The sequence below is a fragment of the Photinus pyralis genome, unplaced genomic scaffold, assembly GCF_008802855.1.
Source record: "Photinus pyralis isolate 1611_PpyrPB1 unplaced genomic scaffold, Ppyr1.3 Ppyr1.4_LG3a, whole genome shotgun sequence".
Classification (NCBI taxonomy): domain Eukaryota; kingdom Metazoa; phylum Arthropoda; class Insecta; order Coleoptera; family Lampyridae; genus Photinus; species Photinus pyralis.
Window position 1 is genome coordinate 19,550,526 of NW_022170509.1, and position 13,277 is coordinate 19,563,802.

The window sequence follows — 13,277 nt, forward strand, 5'->3', positions numbered from 1 at the left end:
CAGCAATAAAAAAATTTTGTTTTTATAGTTGGGTTTGTGAAACACAATCTTCCTGGAATGTAGCACTTATCTGTGGTCAAAATATTTAGTAATGAGTTTATTACTTCACTCGTTTTTGCATAACTAGTATTTTGTCAATATTTGGGAAGTTAGGGTGCCATATAGGGAAAACACATACCTATATGGCATAAATGATCTACAATTGAGTAATTTAGGATATACCGATTTTCTTCGTGAGTGCGAGGTCACATTAGGGGGTGGTTTTTGTACCAAAATGTGGTGAAGCACCCTCCTAAGAAGTGGGAACTCTTTTGATATATATTTACTTGTCTAAAATGCGTTTAAAACCAGGTGTCAAATTCTTGACAGAATAGCTTCCTAGCTGAAACCAAAAATTGCCAACATATGTACGTACATACAGACGGAAAAAATAAGAAAGGTGAATTTTTTACGCATGCATTTTGTTTGCTTTTATTAGAGGGACCTACCATCCAAATTTCGTTAAAATTGCTCCATAAATAAGAAAGTTGGATGTTGCACATGCGCAACACTATTTTTTGCGCATGCATTTTGTTAGCTTTTATTAAAAGGACCTACCATCTAAATTTCGTTAAAATTGTTCCATAAATAAGAAAGTTGCATTTCTGCGCATGCGCAACACGATTTTTGCGCATGCATTTTGTTTGCTTTTATTAGAGGGACCTACTATCCAATTTTCCTTAAAATTGCTCCATAAATAAGAAAGTTGGATGTTGCACATGCGCAACTCGATTTTTTGCGCATGCATTTTGTTTTCTTTTATTAGGAGGACCTACCATCCAAATTTCGTTTTAATTGGTCCATAAATAAGAAAATTGCATTTCTGCGCATGCGCAACACGATTTTTGCGCATGAATTTTGTTTGCTTTTATTGAAGGGACCTACCATAGAAATTTCGTTTAAATTGCTTCAGAAACAAGATCGTTGCGTTTTGCACATATGCAACACAATTTTTTGACTTTGACAATTTTTTTCTCCGTTTTTTGATAAGGCCCAATTTTTTGTAGGTTGTACACAGGAAAATAAGGTCTTCCAAATAATAGAATAAAAATTTTAGGTTGCTATTTGAAAAAAAAAGTTCGATGCCGTTACGGCGCTCCAAATTTTTTTTCAAAAATCCGGCCCGTTATTTTTCTGTTCGGTATGCCTAAAACATATATACAAAATTTCAACAAAATCCGTCGAGCCGTTTTCTCAGAAAATTGCCAACAAACGTACGTACGTAACGTACGTACGTACGTACATACAGACGGAAAAAAATTTTATTCTTTAAAAGTTGCTTAAAATGGTCTAAAACGTCGATATTTGATGAAATTTTGAAATGTTAAAAAAACGGCTATCGCAATAGCTACCTAGCACATGCTAGGAAGCTAAAAAAACTGCAAATCTTTTTTAAAAGTGCCAACCTGTGCATCCAATTAAATAAAATTATGATTACCTTTACATAATTGATTTAGTTTATAGAGCTAAAGATGGTAGATAAGTCTTCTATTGTAAATAAGCCTTTGACAATATGAAAGAGAAATGAGAGCTTAATCCGTGTGCGCTTTTGTCGTGCATGGAACAATTAGTTATCGGATGGTCGTAAGATCGAAGTAAAATAATTTTGGTAATGCCCACGAAAAGCTAGCGAAATCGTGCCATCAGGAATTATACGGTGAAGTATGCGATAGTCAAATATTGCGTGTTCACGGCCGAATGTAACACCACTAATGAACATGATCCGGAGAAAGCGCAGAGTTTAAGGCCCATGAGTTTGTGAAAAAGAAAACTAAGAGAGCAACGCAATTAATAATTATGGTAATTTCTGCAACCGCTTAAAAAATGAGAAGTATGATACTGGTCTGCAAAATTCTAATCCAATTTCACTACTTCTCCATATAGAGCATATAGAGCGAAATTAGACAAACCAATAATTCCATAAACCGGGTCGTAATTAACTATCACGAAAAAACCTTAAATCTACTAATTTCACCGAATAAATAAGGGAATAATACAGATCTTTGAGGGAGTCCTCATCAAGTTAAATTATCTGGTTTTGTTTAATTAAATCATTTAATCTTTTACGAAAGTGCCTCTTTTAGCAATTACATCTCCATTGCCACCAATTTACTTGTTAAAACATCTTCCCGAGCACAGTTAAAAGAATTTATTGAGAAAAATACGATTTGTTAGAGAAAGTTTTGTTATGGTGGCGCTTTTCCCTTAAATTACGTCTTAGATACTTTGCGAACAAATCGTTACAAGTCCAAATGATATTTTTAAACAAGATATTTTATCATATGACATCGGTTTCCTAAAAAAAAGTATTCGCTATACTAATTCATTCCCTTTCACCATTTAAAAACGTGATGAATGCTCGTCGTAGAATACCGCATACGTAGGGTGACTGGATTAGTGTACAAATCTCACAAAGGGCATAATAAATTGTACCACTTTAATAAATTCTTGTTCGATCATTTGTGCGTCTTTCTCGCTCGAAATTTCGTTATACGTAATACAACTTTTACCCATATACTCATTTTATGTTCTATCTAAGAAATGCAACTTTTACAGAAACACATTACGTATATGTTTACCATCGCAGCGCCCTGAAGTTGAAATATTGCATGACAGTAAACATACAACTATGATGACGCATATCTCCAATATTTTTGAAGAGGAGCACTGGACTTTTTCCACTGTTGTTTAAAAGCTGCTCAATAGCAAAAGTACGAAGCCGTACGGTTCACTGAGCCATTGTTACCCAAACTGGACGCTCTAACCTAGGAGATAACATCGCTCTCCTTCACTTGATTAGGTAATCCCGGTTATACACTACTCTACTGAGATACGTTTTTTTGGGCCACCCGGTACATATTTTCATCTCATACACACTTGCCTTTGCGAGACACACGGTATGTTACGACAATTCGATATAATTTGTAGTCTACGTTTATGCGCTATTTAATAGTATATTAGTTCTGCAAGTTTCCCGTTATCTTTCTCTCCTCTGCCCCCACCGTATCCGTTTCTCTCGTATTAGTTTTTCCTTTGTTCCCACCAAATCCCTTTTTTGTTCATCCTCGTCGCTAACCCTTCTTTCACCAATTCACTTTCTCTTTCTCTCCGTTCCTTGAATCTTGCTGCCCTACGTCCCGGCGCTATCGTTATGTTCTCCATTTTATTTCCTCCTTTTTTATTTGTTCTAATTCATCCCCATACCTCCCGCTCCATTCATCGACACCCCTCTTACCAATGCATTTCTCAATCTGAAAACATTTTGAGTCTCTCCTACTCCCCACATCTGTCTCATCGCCAGTTCTCCCTTTTTGTTTTAAATTGAATTCCCGGATTTGTGCCTTTGCCCCATTATTGCGTTGCATTTGGTATTCTAGGTGTTTAAATTCTCATATTTCCTCCACCGTTTCCTCCTTCCATTTCCATTCTGTCACCCTTTTCCTACCTCCCACATTCGCACATCTCATCCTTTTTGATGTTTCGACATTTTTAATTCCATTCCTTTTCTTTCTCAGTACCTCTCTATTCTTCTCATCATGTATTCCATTTCCTACCCCCTTGTCTGTGTCAAGCCAGGGACCTTCTTATCACGATTCCTCCACTTTGACCCTGTCTCAATATTTTATTCCTTATGCAGAAATTAAATAAGGTTGGACTAAGGGGGAAAAGCGTCTTTTCATATAACTCTTTAAGTCTGTTCTTTAAATTGTAGTCTATTTTTCCATCGTCCCATACTTTTACCCTTTCTACTTCCTTAAACGCTGCCCTTAGGTCATGAAAAACGCAATCACCTTTCCGCCCTTTTTTCCAAATCCTTTTCCAATATTCTATGCAATACTTACATTTTCCCTCCCTTTTCTAAAGCGCATTTGCGTTTTCTGCAACATCCTCTTCTCTTCCATTTCTCTTTCCAATCTTGCATTCAGTACCATCGCGCAAATTCTATATGCCGTCCTTATTATTCACATTCGTCTATAATTTTCCATACAGTGTTTGTCGCCTTTTTTTGTAAATCGGCACTATTACCCTTTCTTGCATTCTTCCTATAGCCCTCCTCCCTACCATATCTTGTTTATTAGTTTCCTCAGCTTTTTCTTAATACTATCTGTAGCTTTATTTCTTATTTAGGACCTCCCTGTCGTCTTCCTTTCCTTCAGTCTGATTAATTGTTACTCCATCTCTCCTCTTGATATCTCGTCTCCCACACCTTTTCTGCTACCATCCTTGTAGTACCTTTCTCTGTTAATCATCTTCCAAAAGCTCTTCTCTGTGTTTAATTCCCTGATATTCTTTCTGTCTCTTCATCTTTTTTCCTTACATATTCTTTTGTACCTTTTTCTCTCACCTCCTTCTCCTATATCTCTCTTTCTTACTCTCTCCATCATTGTTCTATATCTGTGCCTCTCTTCAGTACACTCTTTGTCCCACCACTCCTATCTCTTATCCCTCCCATCCTCTTCCTTTATCTTTTTCCATGTTATTGTCTTTTCAATACTCGCCTTCGTATTTTTTCACTCCTCCTCTGTCCTATTTCACATACGTGCTCCTCTGCAGGGGCGGACTGGGTAACTGCGGGCCAGGTGGAATTGCATAGGTTACGGGCCATTAAAGTATTAGTGTAGTAATGATGGTGGCGCGGGGGGGGGTTTAGCTCTGAGGTGCACCAAAACATTTTAGTACAAGTACTCCTTTCTCGAAAATAAATTACCATACAGTTTTTTTTAAAATTGCAGCTGATAATTAAAAGTAACAAAATATACAATCCACACGAGGTGCGTCGCCTATCATTGTATTTCAGCACTTTCAAAATACTACGACAAAAAATGATAAATTCAATGTAAAACACTTCAATTAAAACATAATTTTTTAACAACCTAACATCAACCCCAATTAGAGAAACGTGTTAATAATTTATTAATAGTGCAAGAAACTAAATACAGCACATACTTATAAATTTCCAACGGGCCATTATGACGTACAGGCCAGGTGGCAATCGCCACCCGCCTCCCCAGGCCAGTCCGCCCCTGTTTCTAGTCCATAACTTTTGATTGAGACGTCCGATCGAAAAAGTACGAATTGTTTTGGATTCTACGCACCAAAATTAATAAGAAAAAGTGTTTTCCCGAGAAATTTTGGTGCAGTCGATTTTTTGTAAAAAAGGAAGGTTGTACACTGCCTTTTTTTGAGCCCCGAAAAAAAAATCATCTCAGATCGACCCGGAAAAAAATTTTCTTATAGAATGTGGCCTGTAAAATCCATAATTTCAAACAGTTCCAAGATTGGGCTACTAGTTCAAAAGTTACAGCCCTTTGAATTTTTTTTCGAAATTGGTTTCTAGTCTAAAACTTTTGATTGAGAAGTCTAATCGAAAAAGTACGAATTGTTTTGGATTCTACGCACCGAAATTAATAAGAAAAAGTGTTTTCCCGAGAAATTTTGGTGTAGTCGATTTTTGGTAAAAAAGGAAGGTTATACACAGGGGCGGACTGGGTACTTACGGGCCATTAAGCCGTTAAAGTATTAGTGTAGTAATGAAGGTTTTTTAACAACCTAACATCAACCCCAATTAGAGAAACGTGTTAATAATTTATTAATAGTGCAAGAAACTAAATACAGCACATACTTATAAATTTCCAACGGGCCATTATGATCTACAGGCCAGGTGGCAATCGCCACCCGCCCCCCGTGCCAATCCGCCCCTGGCCGAGTCTGGACTCACCTGGCTGTATCGGGTCTGGTGGCCAGATTGACTTCGCTTCCAATGTAGGAGTAGCCTTACTCAGTGTCATTCAACAGCCACATTAGTCCATCTCAGAATTTGTTGCATCTTTGAAAGGAAATTTGAAAGAATGCGATTTCTACGTCAGCTACACCTGCTAAAAGAAATTTTCCATAGCAAACACTTCTCTCCGAGGTTTAAAAGACAATTAGATAAATGCGAGGAACGCTACGGCAGGACTTAAGGCTCTTGATGGCCTCAAGAGAGCAACAGGATTAGAATCGTCGCGCTACAAATCTGGACAGTTGAGCAATTATATTTCTTTTGTTATATTGGAGATAGGAAAGAAAAAATCGAGGAAAAAATACTACTCTACTCTCAAGTTCTGATAAAGCTATATATATTCAAAAAAACAAGTGATATAAAAACAAACGAGAATCGGAAAACAAAATTTTTTTTTAAACAGAACATACTTTTTTCTGTAATATTATTAAAAAGGTTTAAATTCTCTTTACAATGATATCAAATATGTTATAATTAGGTACCTTAGAAATTAAAGCTGCAGTAATGTTTTTAAAACCAATCGCAGCAACTGTGGAAATTTAAACAAAAACAAAAGAGAGTTTTTACTCGTCATGTCTGTCACAAAATTAGTTTAGTGAACAATATATCACAATGCAACAAAATAATCATTACACAAATGATGAAAAAATGTTAAGAGGTGTAACGTAATGATAATTCATAGGAAGTGCCAATGTATTTTCTTCGCTTCCTGTTGTAAATTTTTTGTTTTTGTTTAAATTTCCACAGCTACTGCGATTATGGTTCTAAATATATTACTGTAGCTTTAATTTCTAAGGTAATTATAACATATTTGATATCATTGTAAAAAGAATTTCAAACTCTTAAAGAATAGGTATTACAGAAAAAAGTAACCTTTCTATTAAAAAAAAATAACTTGTTTTCTGATGCTATGTTGTTTTTATATCACTGGTTTTTTTTGAATATGTAGCTAGGTAGGGTATTTTTTTTTATGTGTGCGGCGCGAGACCCAAGTGGGCGGAAATGTGTATGATCCGAACTATTGCGTCCTCTGCATCAACTATTTATCTGCTGGAAAACATTTTTTCGATCCATGATGGTTCTCTCTGTCATGGTATCCGATAATGTCACAATTTTTAAAAGCGAGCAATTGCTGAACTTTTGCAAAGAAAGGGGAATCTTTCAGAGCTAGCTTTCCAAAAAGAGTTCCATATTTCCATGAAATTCACACAAAAATACGGAATCCCCTTAATGGATGTAAACCTAAGCTTCTTCATTTTTCTTAAACTTTGAGAAAATACAGAGGATTAGTTTGAACCTTTAATTCAGAATGCTGAAAACTGAATTCAACGGTTAAATTACAAGCTCGAACTCTAAAGACCGAATACAAAAGAAAATCTTAGTACAAATAGGTATTTACACTACATTCTCATTGCTCAGAGAGTGAAGGCAAGGATCAAACCAGAGTTAAACAAATCTAACGTTGTTGTACGTGATGAATCCTCCAAATCGACCTACACAAATGCGCACCATTGGAAATTTCCAGACAAGTCCGTCGTAAGGCATTTCCCTGTACCGATGAACTCGTCGGACATTTCCTACATTCGGGGAGCCCAGGAAAAGGTCAGACTCGCTCGTTTAAAATAGTAAAGATTTTAATACGGTACTGCAGTGTTTTAGGAAGCCACCACCGGTTAAACCGACGAAAATTTCGGAAATGAAAGAATCCTTTTACCCTTCGTATGTCAAGTCTTGTTCCGAAGAGGTGCGCCCTCCCGAACCGTATGCGAAATGCGAAGTAAGTAGAGTTTATACTGCAATATACTAATACATGCGATTTTGCAGATACGAGGGTTGGGAAGGGACGAACAACCGGCGATCCGTCCTGAAGAGAAAGGATCTTGGAAATTAATGGATCCATATCTTACAACGTCTCGATCTACCTATCTACCTTTCACAGTTAATCAGCAAAATGGTGTCGCAAAGAAAGACATTGTGACCTATTATGATGCTTCCAACTTTCCTAAGGTATACTGACATTTACAGTAGCAATTATGCCAGTTTGCCTAGGTCCCAGATAACACAAAGACATCCTAAAGATATCTTAAAGATGTACATTCCAAGATGTAACACACATCTTTAAGATATCTTGTATTTCCATAAAGACATCTATAAGATATCTTAAAGATATCTTTTGTTACAAATATTGATATCTTACAGATATCTTTCAAAGACATCTCTAAAACGTCTTTTAAAGACATGTTTTTAGTATTCGTATTGTTGGGTACACCACAAAAAATTGATACTTTATATACAGACAAAATTTATTTTAAGTTTAAACATTTGGTTTACAAAAACACAATGTGCCATAAATGAGGCAGTAAACGTACAAAAAAACACTATATAATTCATCGAAAACAGTTAAAAAGATTTATTCAGTGCATGTTTTTTTCGATCAAACGCCCTCCGGACCCACAACTGTATACATTTTTCTATCTCTTGTTTAGTGACATCTTTTATGGCCACAGTAGCAGATTCTGAAAAATGTTAAATTAGTTAGATGTACATAAAGGTAAAAGTTTTTGCTGTTTTCAATATTTTTAGAGCTTTTAAAAAGTTATTTATCATGAAAACTTTTTCTAGCACACAAAACAATAGAAATAATAAGAGAGTAAATTATAATTAGATACATACATTATTTCTAAGAATAAATTATGTAATAATACCCACCTATTACCAAACTGGCAACTTTTAAAGTCTTGAAAACTTTCTTGCCCTTCCTGCCCAACCAACTATATGTAATGGCTAATTCGTTCGTTATTAATAAGGCAAGGGTTCTCGACACAAAACTGTATGTGTTAGAGCCACCCACTCTTGAAAGCTCCATAACCTAAAAAAGTATATATTTTCTAAACAATTTAGAGATAAAGACAAAAGGTACAGTAATTAAAAATATTCAACTGGTTTTCACTGATTTATCATCTTCACGAAACTTCAAGTATAGATTTAATCTTCTGATGATGATAATCAAGGTAGCGAAACAAGTGTAGAGATTAAAACAGTGTTTTGGTAAACTATAGTAATTTGGTTTTAAAAGGTATAGGTATAGAAAAAATTAAAAGTAAAAAATGGGCAATTTGGGGGGTTTATTTTTAGATTGGTTGTGACAGCTAAGAGATTAACAAATTGTATGAAAAGAAACTTGTGTATTTGGTGCAAAGTAAATAAGCTGTGCAAACTAAGATCATGCAGGAAATTCGTTGTATGTAGACACCCCATAAAAACTTACAGCATTTTTGAAGTTGTCCTCATCTTCTAAGGAAGTATTGAAGATTTTTATCTCCTCTTCCGAATTTAGGGGAAATTGACAACCCAGTTCAGTAAAAAAGCTTGTGGGTGCCTCATCTGGGGTTCGCTCTGCTTTGCTGAGGGATTGTTTTATGGATCTCACCTCTCCAAGGATGTCCGTCGCCATACTCCTTAAAATGTGGTATTGCTGCATTAACTGTTTGTTTGTCCTATCTAAGGCCCTATCTAAAAAAAACAAAACTGTACTTTCTACATTATTAGCAAAAAAATTATACCCTTCTCCAAACAGTCTTTGCAGCGACAATTCTTACAAGTATTATTATTTTCCGCTTCTAGGTAGTTATCATTAATGTCATCATGCATATTTTCAATATTTTCAAAAAAACTATTATCTGTCGCCTCGTGTACTCCATTTCCCAAGTCATTTCCTAAAAAAAAAATTAGATCATTATAAAGATCAAGTGCCATAGATCATATATTACAATTTAACATGTAAGTAAACTAGAAAAAATGAAAAAGAACTTACTTACCGGGTGTTATATGTACTTCCTTAAATGTTGAAGTCGAGGTTGAAGTCTTCTTTTTTGCTTTATATTTCGAAATAGAAGGAGGGGGTGGCAAAATAGTATCATCTATTGACTCCTCACTACTCGATAAAATTTTTTGGATTCTTTTCCTTTTGACTTCAACATCCTCTGGTTCTGTATTGATATCACTGGTGTTTTCTGCAATTCTTGCTTTGTTTCTCGCTTTTAAATAATCCCCTACAATAAGTTAAAATTACAAAAGATACTAAATACAAAAATTATAACTTACCATAAGTTGCATTCCTAAAAATTTTAATTTTATGAGTTGGCCAACATGTGTTCAGTGGTTCGGATTTTCTGATAGCATTATGTAATTTTTCCATTGAAAAAGAGGGCCAATGGCACTCATTGCCTTGAATCCATGTGGACGGAATTGCCTCCACCGTCAAATCGTCCAAAAATTGGACAACTGTCCAGGTTTTTGAATTCATTTTGAACTTTAAAAAAATGTTCACTTTGAAGATAGACAATAAATTTGTTATGTACCTTACATTTAAAGTAAAAATGACAAAATACTATCAAATGTCTTATCCAATCTAAACTTACATACACAAAAAACCAAACTATACCTAAGTACCTATATGTCTAAAGCTGATAAGTAAATATTGTATCAGTAAAAAAAAAAAAATTAGCCATGTAAAAATGGCATTATAACATTCTGACCTTCATATTTTAATTTCATACACTTGTAATCAATATCTGAAACTTTGAAGTGTTGCGAAGAACCTAAGTTACTGTCACAAACTTTAAATATGTTAATATCAGCTGATTCACAAGGTCTATCAAAAAAAGAATTCTTGCACAAATATTGTTTGCCTACCACCTCTAGGCACCTATTTATTTTAATAATACTAGTGATATTAATTATCTCACCATTTTTCAAGCAGCAACAATTATCAGGAAAATTAATTTTTAAAACAAAATTTTGAAATACTAAAGATTTAAAGTGTTCCATTTTATCAATGCCCAATAACAGCTGATCTTTAGCTAATGGAAATGTAGTAATATCTTCTTTATTATTTTGAACACTTGACATTTTTTCCAAATATCGTTTAACAATTTGTTGTAGCGGCTTATGACTTTTACGTACATACTTTAAGATACTTTGCATAAAATTTTCAAAGTCAAATGCACTAAAATTATCGACACGTCCATGAAGTCTCACATCTTCAGGCAAATGCAATAAATTATGAACATTATGAGATGTATTTTCAATCCCGTATATTGTCTGAAAAGTTTTTACAAAGTATTTTAAAAGGTCCAAAGCATACAGTATAAGGTGTTGAAAATGTTCACTTGCTAAAATTGTCATACCTACATGTAACGAAATGAAATTTAGGTACCGGTCTGTACTTAAAAATTTTTTTAAGACTAGTGGGCCTGTATAAAATAGCATTTGGCGAAATTCTGTAGCTTTCCACATTTTTATTTCATTGATAGACCTTGGTTTTCGATTGAATTCCTCTGGGATACATTCCCGTATGTCTATTAGTGACTGTGAAATGCCATTAATTGCAGCCGCAGACAACTTTGTTTGAGGTTTTCCAAAGCACCATAAATATAAAAGTTTCTTCATCACTCCAAGGCACACCAAGTGCATGTAGTCCAGAGGAAAACTGGTGATCATATTTAAATGAGGAATTTCCTCTAAAATTGATATACCATTTTGATGTTCATCATCCTGATCATGCAACCTAAATTGTTCATCAGTTCTTAACCGGAGGTTTTCAATATCAGGAAAATAAACTTTGGCTAGGTATTGGCCTTCAATTTGACATTTGGTACATGAAAAATACCCTGTATGACCCTTTATACATTTAATGAAAGATTTTGCAGGAGCATCACATACAATACATTTTATTCTTATTAAATATTTGTTGTTATCTATTGTTATACCATTATTAATAACTTCAATAGCATCCTGCACAAACCTTTTTAAAAAAAGATTGGCATCCTTTGGCTTTTCATAGCCATGATAAATGCCAACCATCCTTACACATTTGTGTCCAAAAATTGATATAAGGATAGGATACACTTGGCTGTGTGAACTTTTTGCTAAAGGTAGACCGTCAATATTAAGAAGTAAGCTTATTTGGTCTGAGTTTTTAAATCTGTGCGTTCCTACACATTTAAAAATATTATGAATGGCTGCCGATAAACCAAAATGATAGTATTCACCTGGGTGAACACATTCCGTCGAAACATTTCTTGTTGTATTAAGTAACGTTCGAGCATCCAAGGGTAAAGGTTCATTAATGTGATCATGCAAAAGTTTAAGTAGATCTGTAGTGGCTACGTTTGAAATATTGTATTTTAATGCCCAGTTTGCTAACTTAAATTTTATATGTTTCTCGGCTTCATTATTATCAGTATCGGAACTCTCAGATTCAAATTCAGAGAATGGTGGTTGCAAATTAAGTTCTACTGGAACATCTTCAATAAATTCGGAATCCTCATTCTCGCTCTCACATAAAACAGATTGTGATTGTAATAGGTTAAGAGTTAATGTGCTATTTATTTCCACCACATCGGCAGCTTTCATACTACTACTCTCGCTACTACTACAAGCCTCATTATTATAATGAAAACAGCTTAAAGGTGTAGAATGTGATTCTTCATTGTTAGGCTTGGCTCTTTTAGCCTGCATATAGTATTTTTGTAAATTACTTCGCGACATTGTAATGCTTAAAACTAAAAAACGCAGTGGCTAACCTAAAAATCGTATATCAACGAACCTAACCAATATTCTATCCTAAAACACTACACAAAAAGTCAAAATCACGCCGTCGGTTTCCGCAGCTGTAATTTAATTTATTTTCAAAACCAAGCTTGCTAAATTACCTTTAATTCGCACAATATAAACTGTAACGCACACACAATGGACTAATCACTAATGGATGTGGTTACTGGTTAGAAACACAGAAAAGGGAAAAACTGACAGCCGGCGTCGACAGTATCAGTCCGTTTACAAGAGTTGTTGTATCCTTTTTTAACTTAATATGTAATGATGTAGAGGACAAAGATACCCGAGATCATCGTAATGTAGAGCGTCCAACCAGTGGTCTAGGGGCTAGCATACTAGGCTTGCACCCAGGCGGTCCGGGTTCGATTCTTTCGTACGACGAAAAATTTTTTCACAAAAATACGTACTGAATTAAGGTTTAAGATTTTATTGTTAAATTTTTTTTGAAAAGCAAACATACAAAATTGCTTCAGTACTATGCATCATCGATCGCGTTGGCGGATCGCCTCCGCATGCATATGTTTTTTTAAATATTATTCTTTGTTATAAATTCAGTTTTAGAATATGTAAGAAAAGTTCAATATTCAACGTTTTTAGCGATTACAAGGGAATGATATTTATATGTATTTAATTTTAAGCTATTTTTTAAACATTATAGTACCATGAAAATTATTTGACCTAAAGGGCGTAAAAAAGATATCTTTAAGGTGTCACTATTTAACATCTTAAAGATATATGGAAAAAGATATCTTATAAGATATCTTATAAACGTCGTATGACGTTCAGATGTTAATAGGATGTAAAACAGATATCTCCAAGACGCCTTGTGTTATCTGGG

The 13,277-nt window shown here is 34.7% G+C and overlaps 2 protein-coding genes across 4 annotated transcripts; one reads left to right on the plus strand and one right to left on the minus strand.

The window, feature by feature from the left end:
• The first annotated feature begins 6,754 nt into the window (after positions 1 to 6,754).
• Positions 6,755 to 8,119, plus strand: LOC116165380. The gene is made up of 4 exons (XM_031479771.1): positions 6,755 to 7,423; positions 7,473 to 7,598; positions 7,646 to 7,828; positions 7,871 to 8,119. The coding sequence occupies exons 1-4, from the start codon at positions 7,379 to 7,381 to the stop codon at positions 7,895 to 7,897; spliced, it is 381 nt and encodes a 126-aa protein (XP_031335631.1). The 5' UTR covers positions 6,755 to 7,378; the 3' UTR covers positions 7,898 to 8,119.
• Position 8,120: 1 nt separating this feature from the next.
• On the minus strand, positions 8,121 to 13,259 carry LOC116165379. 3 transcript variants are annotated; one of them, XM_031479770.1, is made up of 7 exons: positions 12,538 to 12,603; positions 9,926 to 10,133; positions 9,640 to 9,873; positions 9,385 to 9,537; positions 9,090 to 9,334; positions 8,531 to 8,690; positions 8,121 to 8,337 (listed from the first exon to the last, which is right to left on the minus strand). In XM_031479770.1, the coding sequence occupies exons 2-7, from the start codon at positions 10,125 to 10,127 to the stop codon at positions 8,222 to 8,224; spliced, it is 1,110 nt and encodes a 369-aa protein (XP_031335630.1). In that variant the 5' UTR covers positions 10,128 to 10,133; positions 12,538 to 12,603; the 3' UTR covers positions 8,121 to 8,221. The 3 variants fall into 3 exon arrangements, with proteins under 3 accessions (XP_031335630.1, XP_031335628.1, XP_031335629.1); XM_031479768.1 differs by lacking the exons at positions 8,121 to 8,337; positions 8,531 to 8,690; positions 9,090 to 9,334; ... (1 more) ...; positions 9,640 to 9,873; positions 9,926 to 10,133 and adding an exon at positions 10,137 to 12,495 and having other exon boundaries at positions 12,551 to 13,259; XM_031479769.1 differs by lacking the exons at positions 8,121 to 8,337; positions 8,531 to 8,690; positions 9,090 to 9,334; ... (1 more) ...; positions 9,640 to 9,873; positions 9,926 to 10,133 and adding an exon at positions 10,137 to 12,495 and having other exon boundaries at positions 12,538 to 12,556.
• Between the last annotated feature and the right edge of the window lie 18 nt (positions 13,260 to 13,277).